This window comes from Podarcis gaigeae, assembly GCF_964106915.1.
Source record: "Podarcis gaigeae genome assembly, chromosome: 10".
NCBI classification, from domain to species: domain Eukaryota; kingdom Metazoa; phylum Chordata; class Lepidosauria; order Squamata; family Lacertidae; genus Podarcis; species Podarcis gaigeae.
Window position 1 is genome coordinate 46155865 of NC_139686.1, and position 23689 is coordinate 46179553.

The 23689-nt window shown below is 43.5% G+C and overlaps 2 protein-coding genes across 2 annotated transcripts; both read left to right on the top strand.

Moving 5' to 3' along the window:
* The first annotated feature begins 1626 nt into the window (after window positions 1-1626).
* RPL18A (ribosomal protein L18a) lies at window positions 1627-7465 on the top strand. The gene is made up of 5 exons (XM_083699541.1): window positions 1627-1768; window positions 2700-2879; window positions 4971-5100; window positions 6296-6405; window positions 7317-7465. Exons 1-5 carry the CDS (start codon window positions 1751-1753, stop codon window positions 7407-7409), a joined length of 531 nt encoding a protein of 176 aa, XP_083555667.1. The 5' UTR covers window positions 1627-1750; the 3' UTR covers window positions 7410-7465.
* A 1812-nt stretch (window positions 7466-9277) lies between these two features.
* KICS2 (KICSTOR subunit 2) lies at window positions 9278-16173 on the top strand. The gene is made up of 3 exons (XM_083699360.1): window positions 9278-9648; window positions 12776-13064; window positions 14868-16173. Exons 1-3 carry the CDS (start codon window positions 9324-9326, stop codon window positions 15682-15684), a joined length of 1431 nt encoding a protein of 476 aa, XP_083555486.1. The 5' UTR covers window positions 9278-9323; the 3' UTR covers window positions 15685-16173.
* The last annotated feature ends 7516 nt before the right edge of the window (window positions 16174-23689 follow it).

Genomic DNA, 23689 nt, shown 5'->3' on the forward strand with positions numbered 1-23689 from the left:
GGTTTATGAAAGACATGCTGTCACATTGCTAATGCCTGTGTTGATCAGTTACTGCTAATCCAAACAATGGATTTACTTACCTTTTACCTGTAGCCTTATGAGGCTTTGCCCTTGGGCGGGAAAAATATTGCGCCCGGGAAAGGGAAGTGGGAGTCCACAGACACTCAAGGAATAGTTTCGGAGAAAAAGCTTTTATTTCTACCATCCATGAACTGGTAGAAGGAGCAAGTGTGATAACTCACAAAAAGCATGCACGAGTTCACAGTCATATGCACAGAGCATATATACCCTTCCAGTTCCCTCCCCTTTTCTCCTCCTTCTTCCAGAGTCCTGCCCATGAGTTCCTCTGAGCATGAACAGAAAGCTGCCTTGGGACTATTGTGGACTCTTGGCATCCTTCCCAGGAAAGGGGAATGAGAAGCCGAGGGGGTGGGTCGAGGAGCCCTGGTGGTTCAGCATGTCCAAGATGTTGCAACCGAATGAGATAAGATTCGTTTCTCAGGCCTGAGTATTCTTGGCATTGACAGAGGCTATTCATTAGCCTTTAAAAGTAACATTTTGCCTATGCACAGCATCTTGTGATAGAGCAGAGGAGAGCAGAGAAAAGCTGTTTTGGATTTTTAGAAGACAAAAGGAATTCTGGACAGTTTTGAGGCCTGGAGTGATTTCACAGACAGGATTTGGGTATCCTGTCCCTTCATACCCACCCCTTTTGGACTCTCTATGTATTTATGATGGCTGTTAATTCTTGGCCAGATTAAGCCTTAAAATGTAGAGAAGCATATTCATGGTAACACCTGCAAGCCAGGCAGTTGCATTTTCGATAGCAGTGATTACCCTATGCTAACATCTTCCCAGTAAGTAGTGAAAATTCAGGAAAAGCGCCACAGGATTAAAGTCAAATCCAATTGAGCATATACATTTCAAATGATTGAAGGTGGGAGGTGCAAAGTGCCTTGTAATTTGGACTGCGTAGAGATTATAACATCTCTAATCCAGGAAAAGGGGAAATTATGTTTCAATGAGTTCTAAGTCAAGAAGTATATCACTCTGAATTTTGTTGATGGAGGACTGAGAATGCATTTTTACTAGGCCAATCTCTAATGAGGTGGTTGTTGATTCCTGCTGGGTGCAGGATAATGATAATAATTTTCTGCTCCATCATGGGACGATCCTCAAAAGATCTCTGGGAATACAAGACCTATGGCATCCTCCTCTCTGAAACGTGTGACTGTTGCTGGCTGGAGTGGAGGGGGAAGATTATCTAGCATCATAATTGATGCTTTTCTCATGCCATCACTTACAGATTATGGCATGAGTGGCAGCTGTCCTGCCTTGAACACAGGCAAATGGTGGACTGTGAATTTGCTAAGCATAGCAACGCCATCATTTTATCCTTTCAGGATGACAGAAGCATCCGAATTTAAACTTTCAGCTGCCTTATTTGCAGTGACATGCCTATGAGAGACCTACGCCATTCACGTAGATTTTGTCGCGCCGCGAACCACAAGCTATACACCCCCCCCCCTTGAGGCCGTTCACGTCAATTCCGTTGGAAAACTGACTAATAAGCGACGTGTTCCGTCTCGAGACGGACGTTTCTCGCGCCCATTCAGAAGGCTTTCCGCGTGAAACCAATAGCGGGCGGCAGCTCCCCCGGAAAGGCGGGGCGTCGCCTCGGGTTGGTGACGTGCGGGTGTTCGCGCATGCGGGCCTTCCTTTTCTGGGTGGCAGCGAGAGAGGCAGCACCATGAAGGCGTCGGGCACCGTAAGCGAAGCGCCGGTCTCGCGGGCTTGCGGGCGTCTCGAGCAGACGCTTCTAATAAGGCAAAGCGGGCGGGGGTGGGGGGAAGCGGCTGAGGGTGGCGGCGGCGGCCCAGGGAGGAGGCGGCTCTCCGTGGGTCTTTCCTCGGCCTTGTCTGGCTCAGGCCACGAGCGAGCGCCCAATATGGCGGCCCTGGCGCCGTCAGCTCCTGGCAGCGTGGAGCCTCCGGGAGACGCGCTTGGCTGAGAAGCCCCGCCTAAGGCGGATGGTTCCCCCCCAACTCCAAGGCCGTGGAATGGGGAGGCTTCCCCTTTATATCAGGCCCACTCCTCTCGCCTCCATTCCACCCTCATGGGAACATGCAGTTTCCAGTCGGGGCTGGTCTTCCTGCATCTTTTGAACTGGGCAAACTACTGATGGTTGAAATATACTTTCCCTGTATGTCAGGGATGGGCCGATGTGTGTGCGCACAATGTACAGAGCTCAGTATGATTAACGTCAAGATACCGTTGCACAGGTGGCGCTGTGGGTTAAACCACAGAGCCTAGGACTTGCTGATCAGAAGGTCGGCAGTTCAAATCTCCGCAATGGGGTGAGCTCCCGTTGCTCGGTCCCTGCTCCTGCCAGTCTAGCAGTTATAAAGCACATCAAAGTGCAAGTAGATAAATAGGTACCGCTCCAGCGGGAAGGTAAATGGTGTTTCCGTGCTGGCCACATGACCCGGAAGCTGTACACCGGCTCCCTCGGCCAATAAAGCGAGATGAGCACTGCAACCCCAGAGTCGGTCACGACTGGAATTAATGGTCAGGGATCTCTTTACCTTTACCGTTGCACAAGTAATTCATTTTTTACAATCATCTTGCAGGTAAAAACACCCTGGCTCTAAAAGCAGTATGGATTTTTCATGTTTGTTTTCTCTCTCTTTTTCTTTCAGCTGAGGGAGTACAAAGTTGTTGGGAGATGCCTCCCCACTCCTAAGTGCCCAACCCCACCTCTCTATCGTATGCGCATCTTTGCTCCTAATCATGTTGTTGCAAAGTCCCGTTTCTGGTACTTTGTGTCTCAGCTGAAGAAGATGAAGAAATCTTCTGGGGAAATTGTGTACTGTGGACAGGTAAGACCACGAACAAACTTAAATCTTAAAGACCTGTTTAATTTTGTGGTTGGAATGCTTGCTTATTTGCTTAACCCAACATTCCCAGGTACCTAGCTTGTATATATCACCTGTGGGAAACTTCTGTCCCTCCAGATGTTGCTGCATTACAACTCCTACCATCCTTGTCAATTGGCCATGCTAGTTCAGCAGCATTTGGAGGGCCAAAGGTTCCGCATACATATATTTGACCAATGCTTTATTAATAATTTTCAGAATGTCTGGTCTATCTTTTTTGGCTTCGTCAAAAGTATTTAAGTGCTGTAGGTTGGCTCAAAAATTTTGCTGAGTATTTCGCTGCACATTGCCAGTGCAATCCTAATCATGCTTGCTCAGAAGTAACTCCTATTGAATGCAGTAGGGCTTACTTCCAGGTAGGTGGGAGTTAGGATTGCAGCTTGAAATGCTTTCCCTCCATTTTGAAAACACTTAAAATTAATGTTGCTGTGTTTCTCTGTAAAATGCTACTACTTCTTTGAAGAATCTAATTGGTGTAGCGTGTGGATTTGGCAGGATATTCTGTATTACTGTAATGTTTTGGGCATTTTACAGTTTTTAAAAGGGGTAGACATAGGACAAGGACATAGAAAAATATTCCTTATCCAACATCATCTGGGAACCCAAGGTTGAGAAAGCCTAGTCTAGAGATTGTGTCTCATTTAAAAGAATCCAAATTGGCCTGGAAGGGTTGAGATTGAAAATTGGTTATAAAATTCTAATTCGCATGGAGAGATTTCTTTCTTAAAGTACTATAATTTGAGTTCACCCAGTAGAGCTTATTGGCAATAAGCTGGAGTCAAATGAAAGAAAGTGAAAGTTAACACTTAATCTGCAGCTAATTTACCACCACAAGATGTGTTGATGGCCGCTAGCATAGTTGCATTAAATGGTTGATTACTAAATGAATCTTTTATGCTACAAGGCAGTATACTTCTGAAAATCAGATACTAACCTTCATATTTATATACTATTTTGAGCTTCTGAAAGCATCTTGTGGCATTCTGTCCACAGTTGTTTTTAGATTAATTCTGCAGTCATAAGCACACTTACGATATAAGCCCTTTTGAATATAGTGGGGCTTCTGAAAAAACATGCATAGGATTACACCAGGATCTCCGAAACTGGTGTCATCTGGATTTCAGAACTGCATCTCTCATCAGCATTTGACAATGCTTGATAGGACTGATGAGAGATGGAGTCCATAGCAGTTGACGGGCCACAGATTAGTCTATCCTGCTGCAGATGGACATTGGTTTGCTGTACCAAGGAAATTTTACATTCTTACCAGGTTGTTTTGTGATGCCTGCATATTAGTTCCAGGCATGATCCACATACAGTACTTAAAGCAGTACTTTGTACTCAGCAGCATTTTGTAGTAATAAAAGCCATATATACCATATAACAGAGATGAGGAATCTGTAGCCCTCCAGATGTTGCTGAAATAAAACTCCCATCATCCCAGTGTTAGAAACACAGATATGAAAGCTGGGAGCTAAATGGCACCTTAAACCTCGGTTATGAGTACATCAGCGGAATGTCTAGGCATGCTCCTTTAATAACAGTACAGTGCTGAAAATGAATGAACAGCTAAAATATTATGTTCATTTTTTACATGGTCTAGTCCTTCCCCTCCCACCACCTAATATTCTTAAGAGGGTCTCTTCTCCAATCTTCACAGAGTAGCTGGAAAATGGGAGTCAGAAAAATGTCCTCCTTTGTTTCCACTCTGCAGTTTTAATCTGAAATCTTAGGCGCCGTACTGCTCCCAGAGCTCAGAAACTGCTCGCACTATTGAAATTTCCTGCCACAAAATGTGCCTAGAACAATGGGAGTTTTGAACAGTTTATCATCCTGGAACATTGGCCATGATGGCTGATGGGAGTTGTAGTCTAAAACATCTGGAAGTTAATAGGTTCCCTATTCCTGCCATATAAATTTAACAGCAATGAAATCTCTCCATTCTGATCCAGTTGTTGATTCTTTCACTTCTTATATAAAGCACTGGTAGTCTGTAATGTGATTTTTCTGACAATGTTATTAATGCAATCATAGGTTTTTGAGAAGTCTCCGTTGAAGGTGAAAAATTTCGGTATCTGGCTGCGCTATGATTCTCGTAGTGGAACTCATAACATGTACAGGGAGTACAGGGATTTGACAACTGCTGGAGCTGTTACACAGTGCTGTAAGTAGAGACCCTTTGGAATGTTTGGTTTCCTTTCGATACCACTATTGAAAGATAATGAAAAAGAGGAAATAATTCAAAGTTTTTATCTTGTCATCCATTGCATTTATTTTGATTAGTTATGCAACCTAAATTGACTAAGCATTTTATATGAAGCCAGGTTATAGTTGGCTGCAACCTATATTTCTGTGACTTAAGAGTTGTGGTGGTAGTTTTGATCCACCCATGCAGATTCTTTAACATTAAAGGTTAAACAACAAATGCCCTACCACAGACTTATATGTGTGCAACAGAACTTTATCTCCTGACCCTCCCAGCACCTCCTGTTCCCTCAAAATTATCTCCTCATGGTTAGGGGACCCCCGCTCAGAGCTGATTTTTTTTGGGGGTGTGCACTGGGGGGAGAATAAACAAGTCCCGCACAAGTGGAATTTTGTTCATGCAGTGTTGGATACAACTCTTAAGGTTTTTTGAAAAATAAGTTGCAGCTTTGTGTGCTCTAGTCATAAACAAGTTTGGGACTGATGCACATTCCATTGTTCTTGATGGGTCTTAGTTATGGATAATGTGTCTGGCATTCTTTTCATTGACCCAAGCCAGGTCAAGATAAGTTTCATTCTTTTAATCTGTTCATAGCCAGACTTATCTTGACCTAGTTTGGGTCAACGAAAAGGTTAGCATGGCTCAAAACCAACCTGCTGTTGTCGGACTACAACTCCCATCACCCCTAGCTCCAGGACCAGTGATCAGGGATGATGGGAGTTGTAGTCCAACAACAGCCGGGGACCAAAGTTTGAGAAACACTGTATAAACTGTACTCTGCCACCTAATTCATGTGATTTGTTGTGTGAAAATTACTTTTAACTTTTTTGTCAACTGGGAACTTTGGCTGTCCTTTAGGACTATCCACATGTACAGATTACATGATGGAAGAGCCACAAATTGTTACTGGTGTTGAAATTTAAAACTGCATACAAACCCAAAGAGCATTGTTTATAATAAAATGTTCTTGCCGTGTGTGCAGATATTAAATGTACCTTGTCGCCTTTCAAGAGCTGCTGTGCCTTTGAAAGTGAAATTGAAGGTCCTACAAATAAATACAGAAAGATTGTGTATTTGTGTATGTATAGATAGTTACAGGGCTCAACCTTGTTTATGTTATTAGAATAGTTCATAATTGTCTGGCATATTACAGATCGCGATATGGGAGCCCGTCATAGAGCTCGTGCTCACTCAATTCAGATCATGAAAGTTGAAGAGATCGCTGCTAACAAGTGCCGCAGACCAGCTGTCAAGCAGTTCCATGTAAGTAGATTAAATGCGTATTTTTGACATCTCTACAAAGTTAAGAATGGAACAGTCTTCATCAAAGTGATATCAATAAAAAACTACAGTACTAAACCAAATCATATTTCAATCATGTAACATTGCCTATACTGGGTCTGCATGAGCAGATCTTCACTCAAGAGAATCCCCAATCCTCCTAGAGCAATTTCTGGGACAAGAGGGGGTGCAGATTGTAGATGAGGGAGGGAAAACGCATTATACTCATGCATGAACCCATTTTCTTTTACTGTAAAAATACTTTTGTGTTATATAACCTGAAACAACATGCTTTTATTTAATAAGAGAAACCTATTTCTCCTCTTGCTGCTTAGTTTCAAATTTATAGTATTATGTATACACACCTTGTTTTGTTCTTTAAAAATGTTCATTTGCAAAATGTCCTCTAAGAATTCAGTCTTTGTTTCTTCTTTGCTGATTAAAACATACAGATGTTTGTTTGGTTTTGGCTTATTATAAAAAAAATCATATAATTTTAGTGCAGTGCAGTGTGTCCCCCAGCTGTTTTTTTACCACAATGCAGATTCTGGTGCAGATATGTAAGTGGTACCATGATATTACTGGGGAAAATAGATTTATATATTTTTGTAGTCCCATCAGAAAAGGTATGGAGCTTGAAACGTATCTGATCTTGAAGGACACCTAAAAGGCACTAGTGACTTTTTAGCAGCTTTGGGATGCTGCCTTTATTACATGTGCGTGGGGATTAGAAAGGTGCATCCCTGTTGCTATTAACATCCAAGATGTTAATTTATTTTTACTAACTCTATTTTTCTTGTGCAGTAATGTCAATTATTAAAACATAGTAGCCATGAATTAATTTTACTAGTTAATGTCTAATGAACATTTACTAATGCTTTGTTTTCCTACAGGATTCCAAAATCAAGTTCCCTCTGCCACATAGAGTTCTGCGTCGTCAACATAAGCCACGCTTCACCACCAAGAGACCAAACACGTTCTTCTAAATGCAGACTTGGTTCATTTGCTCTGAGTTTCAATAAAGTTCTTTTTGAACTTCTGATTATTTTTGTTAGGTCTGGAACATAATTGTCCTAACTTTGCAAATACAATGTCGAGAGAAATTGCACATCTGCCTGTCATCCTCTTCCCACCTCTCTGCTGTGCATCTGTGGAAGGACAAGGGAGCTGATGGATCTAGAGTATCATTCACAGAACAGGATGCTCTCTGATAGACCCATACACAGACTGGCTTCGTCACCTTATCACAAAGAGCCTTGCTTTTAAGTTTAGAAAAGAGAAGAGCAAAGTTTCTCAGGTTGCTGAGGAACAGGTAATTGTTATTGCCACAAGTAGTCATTTGCTACCTTAAATTGCCTGGCACACGACTCTGGCAGATACAGAAACTACATATAGAAAGTTATATTTTGTACTTTTTATTATACCTGTCACTTTCCTTAACATGTAAACAGACTCCAATTCAACAAAACTAGCAAAGAAGAACACACAATACTTCCATTATGAAGACAGGAAAATGCTAGGTTGGTGTAGCCTACACATATTTATTGCTCCAATGTGTAAACTGTGTACAAAGAAAAGCAGTCTTGCCTTGTTCTTAGGAACAGCAGATGAGGTACAGAGGCTGGAGGTACCAGTTGGCTGCAAGTAGGTGGGTGGAATGCCAGGCTTAGTGGATCCTGCCAGGACATAGAGGCCTCCCCAAATTGTCCACTATGCCAGGTGCTGAAAGTGTCCCTGCATATTTGCACCAGAGTTTGTGTGGCCTATGACTGAGTTGAATACAGTGGTACCTATGCTTCAGGTTACAGACTCCGCCAACCCAGAAATACTACCTCAGGTTAAGAACTTTGCTTCAGGATGAGAACAGAAATTGTGCAGTGGTGGCACAGCGGGAGGCCCCATTAGCTAAAGTGGTGCTTCAGGTTAAGAACAGTTTCAAGTTAAGAACAGACCTCCAGAATGAATTAAGTTCTTAACCCAAGGTACCACTGTATTTTGACTTGACAGACTCACTATAAAAATAGTTGAAAACTGGGAAGGGTAATGTGAGGCACAAAAGTTGTGGCTATAGCGGGTGTGGAGAACCTTTGGCTGATGCTACACAAAATGCCAGATACGGGGCAGGTGGCGTTACAGCTGACTGACTTAAAGGCAACCGGACAGGCAATGCTGATACCATGATAGTCATCTTTCGCCTGATGTTTCTACTTTTAAGTTTGGAAAATTTCTCCAGAGTTTAAAAAACAAAACCTGGGGTCAAGGGCTCTATGTCTTTCTTCTTGGTTCTTTCTCAGAATCCAAACACAGGAAGCAAGGACAAATTGACCAATAATCTTGATATTAACAGAAAAATATAGGACGAATAAGAAAGTGCAAAACAGACTGGTAGCATGTCTTTTGGTAAAGAATTGGGTGCTGAGTTGTGTAAGTGTGTAGCATGGAAAAAGGAAGCCTGATACAGTCTTGGGCATCGGTGGCCAATCCCCAGCCTGACTGGGCCCCAAACCTGGCCATTATCAGTGGATGAAGGATCAGTAGAGAAGGAACGAGTTTCAACCCCATCGTCGATGTGCCTGAACATGCAGCTGTACAATGTTGGCGACTGCAGCCTTCGGGCCGCCGCTCTAGGACTTGAGCCCTTCTATCCTCGCTGCGCTCCTATGGAAATAAATTTGTCCCCGCCCCGCCGATTGTTGGATTCAATAACCAATAGGATTCATTCCCCTGATTCCTCGTCCCCGCCCCTCACCAGCCTCACTCGGGTTCCCCCGCCCTTTGGCTTCCCTGATAGATCACGTGGCGCTGCGCCTTCCCTACAGCCCGATTGGCTCTTGAATAGGGAAGGGGCAGGGGTTATGATGGCCGCCCTCCGGATCACGTGACTTGTCATGTAGGTGTATATGCCTGCGCGCGCGCGTGTGTTTGTGGATGTCTCCGCGTTGGGGCGCGGGAGAAGTGGCTGCCGTGCGCGTGGCGGCGGCGGCGGGCGAATGGGGGAGTCTACCCCTCTGGGCGCGCCGGTGCCGGTGGAGCAGGCGGTGCTGGAGACCTTCTTCTCGCACCTGGGCATCTTCTCCTACGACAAGGCCAAGGACAATGTGGAGAAGGAGCGCGAGGCCAACAAGAGCGCGGGCGCCAGCTGGCTCTCGCTGCTGGCCGGCTTGGCCCACCTGGCCGCGGCCGAGAAGGCCTATCACAGCATGACCTTCCTGGGCCAGAAACTAGGTACCGACCGGGCCGCGGCTGCTGCTTTGGGGCCGCTTTTCTTCTCTCCTCCCCCCTCCTCCGCCGCCCCATTCAACTGAGGCGCAGGTCTCCCCTTGACAGAGAAGGGCAGTTCTTCCTTGATGTGCGGACCTTCTTCTCAGGCCCGCCAGAAGTTGGTCCCGAGGTGTAGATGTTGAGTGAGGGCAGGGGTGCCAACTTGAATAAAATATCGGGGTGGGGGGGCAGATATTATGTGACCTGCCCTGAGGACCCCCAGCTATAGGTAAAGGTAAAGGGACCCTTGACCATTAGGTCCAGTCGTGGCCGACTCGGGTTGTGGCGCTCATCTCGCTTTATTGGCCGAGGGAGCCGGTGTACAGCTTCCGGGTGATGTGGCCAGCATGACTCAGCCGCTTCTGGCGAACCAGAGCAGCGCATGGAAACGCCGTTTACCTTCCCGCTGAAGCTGTACCTATTTATCTACTTGCACTTTGACGGGCTTTCAAACTGCCAGGTTGGCAGGAGCAGGGACCGAGCAACGGGAGCTCACCCCGTCGCGGGGATTCAAACCGCCGACTTTCTGATCGGCAAGTCCTAGGCTCTCTGGTTTAACCCATAAGAATAATAAGCCGCATCCCTGCCATAGCTGTCAACTTTCAGATTTGAGAATAAGGGATCAGCAGCCTTGAAAATAAGGGATCAGCAGCTTCACCTGTCCCCAGGGACAGTCTACCGGATATCTAACAATCCAGGATAGCAGCGGGAAGCAGTGGGAAATGGCGCTGGAATAAGGGAATTTCCCGTAAAAAAAGGGAAGGTTGACAGCTATGATCCCCACATAAACAAGGTGAGGCGCATGCACCTCATTTGAATGGCAACACCCATCAATTTTGGCTGCCCCCCCGCCCCTCAGGTATTTTATTTGGGGGGGGGGCAAAGGGACCTCGGCCCCTAGGAGTTGGCTCCTATGCTGAGGGGTTGGGCCCATGTCATCCCCCTTCTGCACTTCACTCACCCCCCACACCTTTCCAGACATCCATATCCACGACAGCCTTGAGATGTTCAGCAGAACAAACAAAAGCTAGGGACAGCTCAAAGGTATATTTGCAGGCAAAGGTGCACGTGTTTCATGGAAGAGTTGCTTCAGACTCCCAATGTTCATCACAAGCAATACATCCTGTCATCCTGCCTTTATAGTTCCCATTTCTTGCCCGGCAGAAACTGAATTCAATAATAACAATATTGAGGGCCCCCTTTTTTAACACAAAACATCGACTTTTTGTTCTGATGCAGCCTGATAGTGAAAGCAAGTGCTGGAACAACTGCTTTGCATGCAGTTAGATCTGAGGTTCAGTTGGAAACACTGGTGTGGAGATGTTGCTAGTTAATGTAGGCCAGTGGTGTCCAAACTTTTTTCAAAGAGGGCCAGATTTGATGAAGTGAAGGGCCATGAGAGCTGGCCAAAGGACCAACCAAAGTTGGTGAGCTTTTTTTAAGTTGGTGAGCTTTTTTTAGGCAATACTACTGAGCTAGCTAGAACAGAAATCTGATTCATGCAAGGCAGTCTGTTGCCGAATGGAAACTAATAGGCAGCAATCATTTTGGGTGCTGGAATGGCCATTTAAATGTGATAGAAAGAGTCCCAGTTAATAGACTTTGGAAGGAAAGGGTGGTGAATGGGTCCTTCATCGTACAGGCTGCAGATTAACTTTCAAATCATTGAGCAACTTAAACGTTTGTTCAGATTTATAAAGCTACTCTAAAACAGCATTCTTTGACATGGCACTGGTAGTCCAGGTAATGTGCTGATATCAGTAACCTGTTAGGGCTTTCTGGTTCTTCTAATGCTCATGTTTGCAGATCTAGGTTGTCACATGGAACTGTCAGCAACACCAGTTTAATAAAATCACCCAATAGGCAGTGTCCAAAAACAGAAAAGCATAAGTCCTTCCTGAAGTTTCATATTCTGAAAAAAGCCGTGAGACAAAAGGAGAGAAGAGTTGCAGAGGAACTTTGCACTTGCTGGAGTGGGAAAAATAAAAGCATGAAAAGAGTTAAAGAATCTTGGAGGGATTTTTAGTCCTTGCTTTCAAAATCACAGCTGGTTACAAATAAGAATTACTGTATATTACTCTCATGCACTATGTTCTTTGCATTTGATTACTTAACTCTGCTTCCTTCCCTTAATGGGTCTTGTGACTCCCTTGAGGTGTGATGTGGCTCTTGGGAAAATACATGCCTAAGCTTTCTTAATCTTAAATAATTTAAAATGTACTTGCTTGTGTGCTTTTAAGGACTAATGAGCAGGTCTTTGAGTTCATCTGTTTTCTTTGAGTTCTGATTTGCAGTTAGAATGTTGGTATATTCATGACTGTACGTTTCACATTTCAGGGTTTAAAAAACTTAAAAGTGTTTCGTGTTGTTTGGTCAAAAACACATTCAAAAGTCTAGCTATTAATAGCAACATGAGTTATTAACATTTAATGATGGTTATGCTGTGTAAAATCCTTAGAGAAGAGGTTACTTCTAGGTTGAGTATATTCTTCCCAGCAAACTTAGAAGTAATATTTAGACCTTTCTGAAAACAAGGCATGAACAGTGAAGCAATGTGGCAGAAGGCCCCTGATGAAAAATTAATTTGGAACAAGTAGAGGTTAAACTGGGACGCAGGTGGCGCTGTGGGTTAAACCACAGAGCCTAGGGCCTGCCAATCAAAAGGTCGGCGGTTCGAATCCCTGCGACGGGGTGAGCTCCCGTTGCTCGGTCCCTGCTCCTGCCAACCTAGCAGTTCAAAAGCATATCAAAGTGCAAGTAGATAAATAGGTACCGCTCCGGCAGGAGGGTAAACGACGTTTCTGTGCGCTGCGCTGGTTCGCCAGAAGCGGCTTAGTCATGCTGGCCACATGACCCGGAAGCTGTACGCCGGCTCCCTCAGCCAATAAAGCGAGATGAGCGCCGCAACCCCAGAGTCAGTCACAACTGGACCTAATGGTCAGGGGTCCCTTTACCTTTAGAGGTTAAACTTGCTGAAATGCAATCTTCTATTACGTAATTGCTAATTAACTACGGAGGCATATTGTTTCGCCTTGTGCATTTTTCATCCATAGTATGGGTAATATATACTTCTTTTCAAAAAAAAATACAGGTGGACAGTCATTCTTCAGCCGAAAAGACTCTATACGAACCATATATACATCTCTGCATAATGAACTGAAGAAGGTGGTGGCAACGGGTCGGAATGCATTGGGGGGAACAGCCCCTCACCTAGAAGAACTGCTTTCTCACCTGTCTGAGCAGCTCTGTTACTTCGTTCAGGCTCGAATGGAAATTGCTGATTTCTATGAAAAAATGTATAGCCTTAGCACCCAAAAGTTTATCAACTCCGAGGAACTGGTCAACATCTTGGAATCCATCCTTAAAAAATACAGCTCAAGGTCAGTGTGTACTTTTAATGTCATTGATGTCTTTATTTTAAGCAGAAGGATTGAAAATTTGCATTATAGCTTTGTCAATGTAAAAGCAGTCCGGAATCCAAATGGTTTAGTCTTTATACCATTTTACATATTAGCAAAAAAGGAGTTTAAAATATATGAACAATGCCAACAAAGTGTCTGCAATTCCCCCCAGCCCCAGTGTTTTATATGACCAGCTGTTGGAACAGGGATCTGGCAGTTTCTATCATGTTTGCTATCCAACAATTTCATTAACTTTCATCTTCCCCTACCCCTTAATTTTTTTTTGATGGGCTCAGGAAGCCTGCAAATTTATACATAGTGTCTAAATTTAAGAACAATCACAGATTTAGGGTTGGTACAAAATTGTATCCTCTCAGCCTTATCATCATGATTTTTCTAAACTGCAACATCCACTAATTAATTTTAAATAGTTCCCCATAATTTAATTTTTTTAAAAAATATGGTTTCATATCTGTATTTCTTAATTGTCAGTGTCAGGAGTAGACATTTTTGTGTGTGTAGAAAGCAGGTGTGGAAACGACTTTGTAATGGTGTCTGTGGTAAGGCTTTTAATTAGTACACATTTCTGAGACAGTGTAGGTTTTGTCATTTAGCCGCCTTCTTCATCATCATCATTCAGTTGGCAATTTTCTGGAATTACAGTTTTTCACTAGATGTCTCCGACAAGGCTTGCATTCAGTTTAAATTCTGCTTCATTTAAACGTGGTTAGCTGAGAGTCTTATATGGTGGACTGAAGGCACATTGTCTCCAAGTAGGCAACATTTTTTCAGACACAATATCAGGAATGTTCCTCTCATTAGGAAACAATTTGAGCACTGGTCTGTGCTTTTTCTTTGTTATCTAGTTTGCAGTAACAATAAAATGACTGTTGACCTGGTCGTTGGAACCAACTGGAGCTGAAATTTTGTAGAAATGAGTAGTGGGTCACTTTCAAGTGGATGTTTATATAATTTAATTAGTATAACTTATTCTGACCAAAGTTTTATGCTGCATCCAAATGTGAAGCATTCTATGGTGAGTTGGAGGGGCTTTGTTTTTTGTTGTTTTTTTTTTTGCAGAATTTGGGAATAAATCATATATTATCCAACACTTGGAAGTATTGGCCCACTTCACATGTATGCTATAATTAATGGTTTACCTTGAACATACATTTCTGGTGTGTTTATGTCCTCTCCACTACTGTGTGGAGGAAACAAACCATGATCTCTGGCTTAATGTTCTGAACTCTGCTTTGTTTTGCTCCCAACAACCATAATCAGTAAGCCAAGAATAAACCTTGGCTAAGATTATGGTTTGTTAGGAGCGAAACAAACCATGGTTCCTTGTTCAAATACAATGCCTAGCTGGGGATTATCTTTTGCTTTCTGCCACTATGATCCAAGAGGAGTGAAGCAGGCATGATTTACTATGGATGATGGCTTCTTGTGATGTGTGAATGTGGCTGTTGTGCCCCTTGGAGACAAGCATAGAAATTACTCAACTTGGATACATTGGTGAGTGGAACATGGGTGAATTGCTTATTCAGTGTACCTGGTACATGATTGTAACATGCAGAGTTGCCAAGATCTTACAATCCTATTAGAAGTAGTGACAAAGCTCTTCCATTCTGTTTTGTACCATGGTGTTGTTTCTGGGAAGGACAGCATTTGGCAAGCATGCTCTAGAACTGTACACTCTCTCTCTGGATTCCTGGCTGATTGAGAGAATAGCTTTTCTGTGCAATGCGTCTCATGCATCTCGAAATGTCTTCCCTTCTCTAGATTTCATCATCCAATCCTTAGTCCTCTGGAAAGTAGCTTCCAGTTAGAAGCGGATGTGCTTACCCATCTTTTGAAGGCTCAGGAACAGATCTCAGAGTGGAAATTCCTCCCATCCTTGGTGCATTTGCACAATGCTCACACAAAGCTGCAGACCTGGGGACAGATTTTCGAGAAGCAACGAGAAACCAAGAAACACCTGTTTGGCGGCCAGTCTCAGAAGGCTGTGCAACCGCCACACCTTTTCCTGTGGCTCATGAAACTCAGGAATATCCTCCTTGCCAAATTTAGCTTTTACTTTCATGAGGCACTTAGTCGGCAGACGACACCATCTGAAATGAAGACATTGACTGCAAAAGCCAATCCTGATTATTTTGGGAAAATTTCCAGCTTTATCAGGAAATACGATGCTGTTAACGTTTCCTTAATTTTTGACAACCGTGGATCGGAGAGCTTTCAGGGACATGGTTATCATCATCCCCATTCCTACAGAGAAGCCCCCAAAGGTGTTGATCAGTATCCTGCAGTAGTATCTCTGCCCAGTGACAGGCCTGTTATGCACTGGCCCAATGTCATCATGATTATGTCTGACAAGGCTTCTGACCTCAACAGTTTGGAAAAGGTGGTCCATTTCTATGATGACAAAGTTCAAAGCACATACTTTTTGACTCGCCCCGAACCTCATTTTACCATTGTAGTTATTTTTGAATCCAAGAAGTCTGAGAGAGACTCTCATTTTATCTCTTTTCTCAATGAAACTTCCTATTCCCTTAAGAACTCAAAAGCATTTGCAAGTCTGAAGCCTGGATCCAAAGGATAAAAGGATTTGCTATTAAAATTGTTTATTGGGCTGCAAGGAAACTGGCTTTTAAGGCTTCTAGAAATGCCTGTTTGTGTATGTTGGTCATTTTTTTAAAAAATATGGAAGCTATTTTAATATTAAGTATTTAATGTTTAATATTAATATTCAGCATTTTTGGAATGAATAGGTTGAATGATATAAAATTGAATTGGAAGGTGGCAAACTCCTCAAATGTAGTGCACTAAAACTATCAGGATGGTGTTTTGCTCAACTGCTGTATTTTTTTTAAGTCTATGACACTTGTTTGCCTTTACCTAAATGCACTTTATCTGCTGCTGGTCTGTCACTTAGCATTTGCTGGAAACAGATTTGAATAGGAATACGGAGTGTGAATCCCACCACCAAAAGCAATTGCTTATATTAAAAGTATTCTTTGGTCATATTCACTGGAAAATGTTAGAACTTGAAGCAAATAATTGCAATAAATTAAATGCATAATGGAAAAAATTCCTTTCTTTCTCAACTCTGTAAAACCTTGGTCTGGAATTCCATAACCCACATATAAGGCCCCATTTCGTCATCTTGTGGTAGTGTCTTTACAGATCCCTTTCTCTCTAAGTCTTATGCTTAGTTATGCTATAGGAAGCTGTATATACTTGTTATTATTTCTTTTTTAAAAATTATATCCCATATCTTTCCTTGAAAGAGCTCAAGGTGGCTAATAGTAAAAATAGCTCATGGTTTGTATCCAGTCGCGCCACCTACATCAGCTCTGGAAGGTTTGGGGGCTCCAGAGCAGGTTCAGGGAGAGTGCCAGGGCAGAGGAGTACATTTCAAGGGGGGACAAAAGGAATAAGTCCTATTGTACTTGCAGAACTCAGCTTTTACAACCTTGGATCTAAACTCAAATACAGCAATTTAAACCATCAAGCTAATACAGATACATGACAGCATTAAAACGTCACCAGGAAGCAACAATTCTGCCGTGAAATAAAAATTAATCAGCCTTGGGGCATTTAAGGATATGCAAATTTCTTTAACTTCCTTTCCAAGTCAGCTATGTACCTAACCAAGGACCTTAGCTTTTATAGAGGTATTGTTAACTGGTTTTTCTTTTCTGGCATGCTGCCACATGCTGCCATCCTTCAGCTACTATTCCAGAACAATGTACTCAAAATGTTGTTTTTTTCCTTCTAGAAATTAAAAGATCCTGACATTTGCAAAAGATTCAGAATGGATCCTCAGTATTGTCATTTGTGTGGCACCACCCCACTTTCTGTGGGGTGGGTGGGGGCTTGTGTGGGGTGGTTTTGGAGATAGCTGCTTCATGCCACTCCCTCTGACCAGTGCAAGCTGTCAGTTTGTGAACTATTCAGAAACATGAAGGGAATTCAGGGATCAGCTGTAGCTCAGGCAGACACAGAGAGTTCCTCTTGTCTAACCCTTTATGATTGGTTAGAATTCCAGAATACAAGGTATTATATATCAAAAAATCCAAAGAAAACTTGCATGTGCCTAGAAATCCTACATTTACTGGCTGGCAGGACACAAGGGAGCGTAAGGACGGGTGTGACTACAACCACAGAACTTTTCTCAGTTTGGGTGCAACCTGTCATTAGTGTGGGAGGGGGGGAAAGGCACTCGCTTTGTAATAACAGCAACCATGTGACAAAAGGTGTAGAATATCAGCTCCAGATGCACTTAAAAATGGATCCAACCACAGCTATAGCACCATACATGGCAAGTGTGGAAAAGCCCTGACTAATGCATGGCTTTCTTATTTTCTTCTCTTTGGAGAGGTTAGTCATACTTCTCTCTCGTGAAGAGATAATCACACTGTGCAAACCACTGGCATGGCTCTGTTGGCCACTTTGGAATATTTGGGTATGGAGGGAGATTTTAGGGACAAGTTACTTTTCTTTTTTTCTTAGAAGATGAGCCATTTTGTATGGTTGGGTGCTATCCAGACCCAGTGTTTTGCCAGTTTTAATGTCAGTAAGGCCTAGGATGTTGTCTCTTGTCACCACCATTTGCCTGAGTTCCTCAAAACTCATTTTCTGTGAAAGGGATCTGCCTTACACCCTCTGCTGTGAAGACAAAAGCAATGCATTCAACTCTGCAATCTCCTTTGGTTGAGATGGAAGTACATTCATTCATTTTTTGCAACGCAACAGTGCCAGGAAAACATAAATGTTCCAGTATGGGAAGAAAGAGCATATATCTTTCAGAGAAAATTAACAATAAAATAAAGACACGGTATGACTAGAGGGGGAATTTTGTTATTGATACCATGGGATCTATCGGTAGGTTTCTATGACACTCCTGCAACCACCTCAAATTGCAAAAGCCTCACTGGCTGTGGATTTAATTGCATTTTCCCAATGGTGATATATTGCAGCTGAGTGCTGCAATAATTCAATATCCTGAACAGAAGCCCTTTCTTGAAGGAAAGACAGTTGCGTCCTGCAGAACAAATGAACATCAGCTGTGCTACTTTTGTTCTTTGAAAAACTGGTTGTCTGGGAAGATCCTTAGGGACTGGAGAATATAGTGTGCAGGTATTGTCAGGTGTGTGTGCAGGAGACAAGCCCCGTGACCAATAGGACTTTTCAGGACTGGGGCCTTCCTAAGTTTGTTCTGAAGAGGCAAGGCATAGCCTCACATGTGAGGCCGATTGGTAACTCACAGCACCTGGTGGCAAGAGCTGGGAAGGGATAGAAGGTCAGCATTTCCCTTTGGCTCTTTGCTACAACAACACGCTTCCTGCCTTGCTGTGTTTGGCTTCTTGCTTCCTGATCCTTGAACCTCAGCTTCTTGACTCCCTGCTTCTTGATCCTGGGACTCTTGACTTCTTGACTCCTTGCTTCCTGACCCTCAGACCCTTGGCTTCTTGACTCCAGCTCTCTGACCCTCGGACTCTTGGCTGCTGATTCCTGGCTTCTGGACCCCCAGCCCTGCTCCCACCCTGCCATCTTGCCCCCGGCCCCAACGTCCTCAGCCGGGACTTCTACCACCCGTGAACTGGACCGTGACAGGTATGGTTTAAGTGTTGTGACGTCCAACTCTTTACTCGCTGTTACAGCTACGCATATTACACTGATGGCATTAGCAATAGCCTTTAGAACAATATACTGTAAACGGAAGGTTAAAGTACCGTAATAGTCAGACCTTGCGCTGGCATTTAAAATCACTGTCCGTTTTCAAAAGAGCAGTTGAAAGTACACCTGTGTACACTTTGGGTTTAAAATGGGTTTAAAAATAATTTTGGTTTGAGTGACTTGGGAGCTTCATTAAAAAGCATCACATACTTTTATTTACAACTTTACAAGGGCAAAAGAACTGTGGTAATGTTTATTACCGAAATAACTACTTTTGGTTGTGTCACTAGGTGCAATTCAGCTGCATTAATTTTAAGCACTTTGACATTGCTTTTGAGACGATTGCACTGACGGTCTGAAGTGCAGTTAAATGCACATCAGGTATGCTCAGGGCTTTTTGTCACCTGGAACTTTTCTGCACTTCTTGGCTGGCTCTGGAAGTGGGGGGTGGGTGGGTGAGACCTGACCAGCCTCAGCAAAGCCCTGCTAAATATCCGGCTCATGAGGGACCCTCCCCAAAGCCCAAAGGACACCCTCTACGGTCTCTTCACAAGCTGGGTGCACAGTGGGGCTTTGCTGAGGCTGGTCATCTTCCCAGCTAATAGCTGACGCAGAGGAAGGCAGCACTTCAACTGAGCAAGCTCCCAGCTGAGAGGTGTGCAGGTGTCAAGGCTCAGGGACTACTATCCCTCCCCCAGTGGCAGCCAAGAAAAAGTAGATAACACCTTACCATGTAATTTATTCAGTATTCACAGAGAGTAAAAAGATGTAGTCTGCAATGATGACATTGTTCTCCCCTAATCTATGTCAGTGCTGCGCCCGCTAATCTGAGCCTTCTACTGCTGAGCGCTCTGTTCTAGTCTCAACGCCCGTCTAGTCCTGGGAGAAGCAGGGTCAGGAATGCTTTCCAAGGACACAGTCTGTCAGCTATCTCTCCCCTGGTGCTTCTTCCTGCTGTTCCAATACTTCCCAGCTTCTGCCCTCTGCAGCCTCTGAACTATGCCCTTCTGCAAACCACTGATCTAAATCTATACTGTCCCCCTGTTCTCAGGAAGGGCCAGGAGGAGGAAGGCAGTCCCCACCATTCCTCCTCAGTCCAGCCCCTGACAGCAGAGTGTGCATTTGTACTTGTTAAGCTGCTCAGCTGAGGTTTGGAAGGCTCCCCTTTCTTGCCTCAACTGAGCAGCCTCAACAAGCCTCTGGCTAGTGAAGAGACACCCTCCACAACCCCGAAATAGATCCTCTTTCTGCTCTGGGATGGATCTTCTGAGGGAGGTCTGTTCCAGCACCTTTTTGTCTAGAAAAAAAGCACTGGGTATGCTATATTTTCGAAGCATTTAGATCCAATGTCTGTACAACTGGATAGTGAAGCAATAAAACCTTTGTCTCATAGCAACATGCTCAGGTCCTGCCTCCTAGATATGTTTTCATCAATACACACTTTTCTGTTTTGTATCTTATAAATAAGCCACTGAACCTCACAGAAAACTAAAAGCAAATACGACATTCCGACTGGGAATAAACCTGTATATTAACTAGAATTCCTCTTCAGAATTCTGCAGAATGCGTATGTAGTCCCACTCCTTCAAATTCTTGTGAGAAAGCAAAAGTACTTAGCTGGAATGGAAGCTAGAAGAGTCCAGCTATCGAAATAGAAGTTACCACTTGTTTGGTTTTGGAAAAGATCTTAAGGCTTGACCCTAACATACACTGATCCAAGGCGTTTTTGGTCAGTGCCTTGATTTTGATATCAGGAAAATAATGAAGGGTTTTCAGGCAACAAAAGTGCATTTGTGCTGCCTCAAAGTGACAGCCGTTCTTGATGTAGTGCAGTGACCAGCAGTGATGAGATGCCATCGATCTTCAAAGTTTGTGCATCTGATGACATTTTGAGCGCAGCAGCTTAGAAAGGATAATGCAGCAGAAAGGCAGGTTTATCAGGCAAGGCAGAACAACGTCTACTAAAACACATTACAATCTGGAAGAAATCTGCCAGTTGTCATGAGAGTATAAAAAGTCCTGTTGGATCAGGCCAAAACCTAGCACAGCACCCTTTTCTCCCTGTGGCCAATTAGATGCCTGTGGGAAGCCGACAAGCAGCACCTGAGTACAACTGGCCTTGTTGCTCTTCAAAATCTGGTGACCATCACTACATCTTGTAGGAGTGAATTCCATAATTTATCATTTTTTTTGTCCTGAATCGTCCAACATTCAGCTTCAGTTCTAGTATTAAGAGAGCAGGGTGTGCTAGGGGGCTTCCCCCCCATCCACTTTCTCCACCTAGGATGGCCAGGCCACACCTACCAATAATAATAATAATAAAATTTATTATTTATTTATTTATACATACCCCGCCCTCCCCAGCCAAGACCGAAAAACAAGTTGATTAAAATACAATTTAAAAAACAATATTAAAATATGACATTAAAACATTAGGATGCAGCCTCTTCACCGGAGGAGAAAGGAGAAAGAAAGAGGGGGAGGGAATCAAACTGATTCTAAGCCAAAGGCCAGGCGGAACAACTCTGTCTTATAGGCCCTGAGGAAAGAAATCAGATGCCGCAGGGCCCTGGTCTCATGAGACAAGAGCGTTCCACCAGGCTGGAGCCAGTGTTGAGAAGGCCCTGGCTCTGCTTGAGGCTAATCTAACTTCCTTAGGGCCCGGGACCTCTAGGGTGTTGCTATTTATGGACCTTCAGGTCCTCTGCGGGGCATACCAGGAGAGGTGGTCCCGTTGGTACGAGGGTCCTAGGCCGTGAAGATCAAAACCAGCACTTAAATCTCCACCGTATCTATGTATCTATCTAAACCTACCTATGTATCTACCCGGGTGTTGGTTTAATAAGAGAATTAGTCAATACATAGTTGGGGGGGGGGGGGGGAGAGAACTGGCTTAGTCTGGAAAAAGTGCAACCTTTGCAGTTTTGACATTCAAGAACCATTGCCCTCTGTATCACAGTCCCAGACTTTGGTGGCTCTAGTTAAAAATATCTGGGAGACAGGCTAGAGAAGCCCTCTAAAACTGATGATTCATTGATAGGATGGATCACTGGGCTGACAGGTCCAAGCCAGCTCCCTATATCTATATATAAAGCTCCGACCTGCTCTATAATCACTTCAGTTGCTCAGAATAGCAACCTAAAAGCTTTTCACGTTTCAAATTCCATAATCTTGTCACTTTAGTTAAAGGCCTGCCTTCAAGATGGAGTAGATTTTTCTACCAGAAGTACACTTGCAACTCTTACATTTTTAATACTCTTCTCACTTTCAGTGTTTTCCCCTTAAAACACACACACATCACTGCCCCAACTTTGAAAACATAAAGTTCTGAAAGTTGAGCAGCAAATATATGATACACAGTGTGCTTTAGGAACGTTTGTTAAGCACGCCGTGTTATAGAGTCACAGTCATGGCCCTCTGTTGAGATGAGTCTGAACCCCATTCCACCACTATAATGAGATATCTGGTGGAGGAAGAACTGGTTTTATGGCTTATAGTTAGACAATGGTTCAGTTGGCTGATTTGAAACTTGGCGGTGCAGGGAAGGTAGGTTGGACGATGGCCCATGTTGAATTTGGGGTAGAAAGGATCAGAAATGCTACTTTCCAAACGTTTGATAAGAGGCTTCAGCAAGTGGTGGGCACCAGGGCAATATCTAGTATGGGATGAAGAGCCTCAGCCTTGGGGGCCAAATGGGGCCTTCCAGGACACTCTCTGTGACAGGTGATGAGACTCTTTGAAGATACATTTCCAGCACACCTTCAAATAGGAGTTTCCTCCATATTTAATTTTAGCACTCTTGTTGATACAAACTACTTCCTGTTTGTATCAGGTACTTCAAGTTCCTGGAGCAAGACACACTCCTATCATCTGTCAGTGGGTGGCTGCCTTGCTGCAGCAAAGCAACGACTGGGAGCTCACTTTAAGCTCCTGGTTGTTCCTTTGAACTCATGCCAGTACCTGCCCACACCTACTGTCAGGTGTGGAGCAGGTGGGCTTGGTTTTCCATGCCAAACTGGTGCTTCAGCTGGGCCATATTTGACCCACAGGCCAGAAGTTCCTCACCCCTGACTTGCAGATTTCTATACAATGCAATAAGCAAAACTACAGTCAGAGTGGATATCACGTTGAGCATGTGTGCTTTAATTTGAGAGCTGAGAACCTAATTTTAAGTGAATTGCTAATGAATCCTACATATATTTGAAGGCCATGAAGCTTGAGCTAAGACTTACCTACAGTCCCCAACTGTAACACTTTAAAATGGACCCAAGATTTTACAAACAATTTTATTCAAATCTTAGCTAGGAAATCCTTGGTCCAACAACTAATTTTTTTCTGGAATTTTTTTGGATCAGTTAGCTATTCTCTATCATTTAGGCTGAAACTATTTTGTCCCAAATTAGCATTTTGAAAGTGCAGCCTATCTGCACTTCTTCTGTGGCTCAGGGCTGCAGAAATAAAATATTTAATGGTGCTAAATTTTTGACACTATGCTGAGTGCACCATTTGCTCATGAAGTACTGAGGATTTTCCATGCAGCATGAAAAATAACTGCACTGTTTACAGAAAAAAAAGTCAATTAAATATTTGAGCTGTTTATAAGAAGTAGCAGATAAAAGTGACACAGAGTCATCTGACTTCATTACATAACCTGCTAGCTAAATGTCAAAATGTTCAGATGTTGTTGGACTGAAAACCTTTGTTATCTATAACCACTGTGTGGGATAACCAGCCTCCTATAACCAACATGCTTAAGTTTAATTAATGCATGAAGGGGTTAAGATCATAGAGCAGGCACCCCCAAACTTGGCCCTCCAGATGTTTTTGGGACTACAATTCCCATCATCCCTGCCCACTGGTCCTGTTAGCCAGGGATGATGGGAGTTGTAGTCCCAAAAACATCAGGAGGGCCAAGTTTGGGGATG

What these genes read in the sequence shown, in the direction of transcription:
- KICS2 (XM_083699360.1), top strand. Translation starts at nt 9,324, where the DNA reads ATGCCTGCGCGCGCGCGTGTGTTTGTGGATGTCTCCGCGTTGGGGCGC. An exon ending in CTTCCTGGGCCAGAAACTAG is followed by an intron (nt 9,649 to 12,775) that starts GTACCGACCGGG and finishes AAAAAAATACAG; the next exon opens with GTGGACAGTCATTCTTCAGC. An exon ending in CTTAAAAAATACAGCTCAAG is followed by an intron (nt 13,065 to 14,867) that starts GTCAGTGTGTAC and finishes TCCCTTCTCTAG; the next exon opens with ATTTCATCATCCAATCCTTA.
- RPL18A (XM_083699541.1), top strand. An exon ending in AAATTGTGTACTGTGGACAG is followed by an intron (nt 2,880 to 4,970) that starts GTAAGACCACGA and finishes ATGCAATCATAG; the next exon opens with GTTTTTGAGAAGTCTCCGTT. An exon ending in TGGAGCTGTTACACAGTGCT is followed by an intron (nt 5,101 to 6,295) that starts GTAAGTAGAGAC and finishes GGCATATTACAG; the next exon opens with ATCGCGATATGGGAGCCCGT.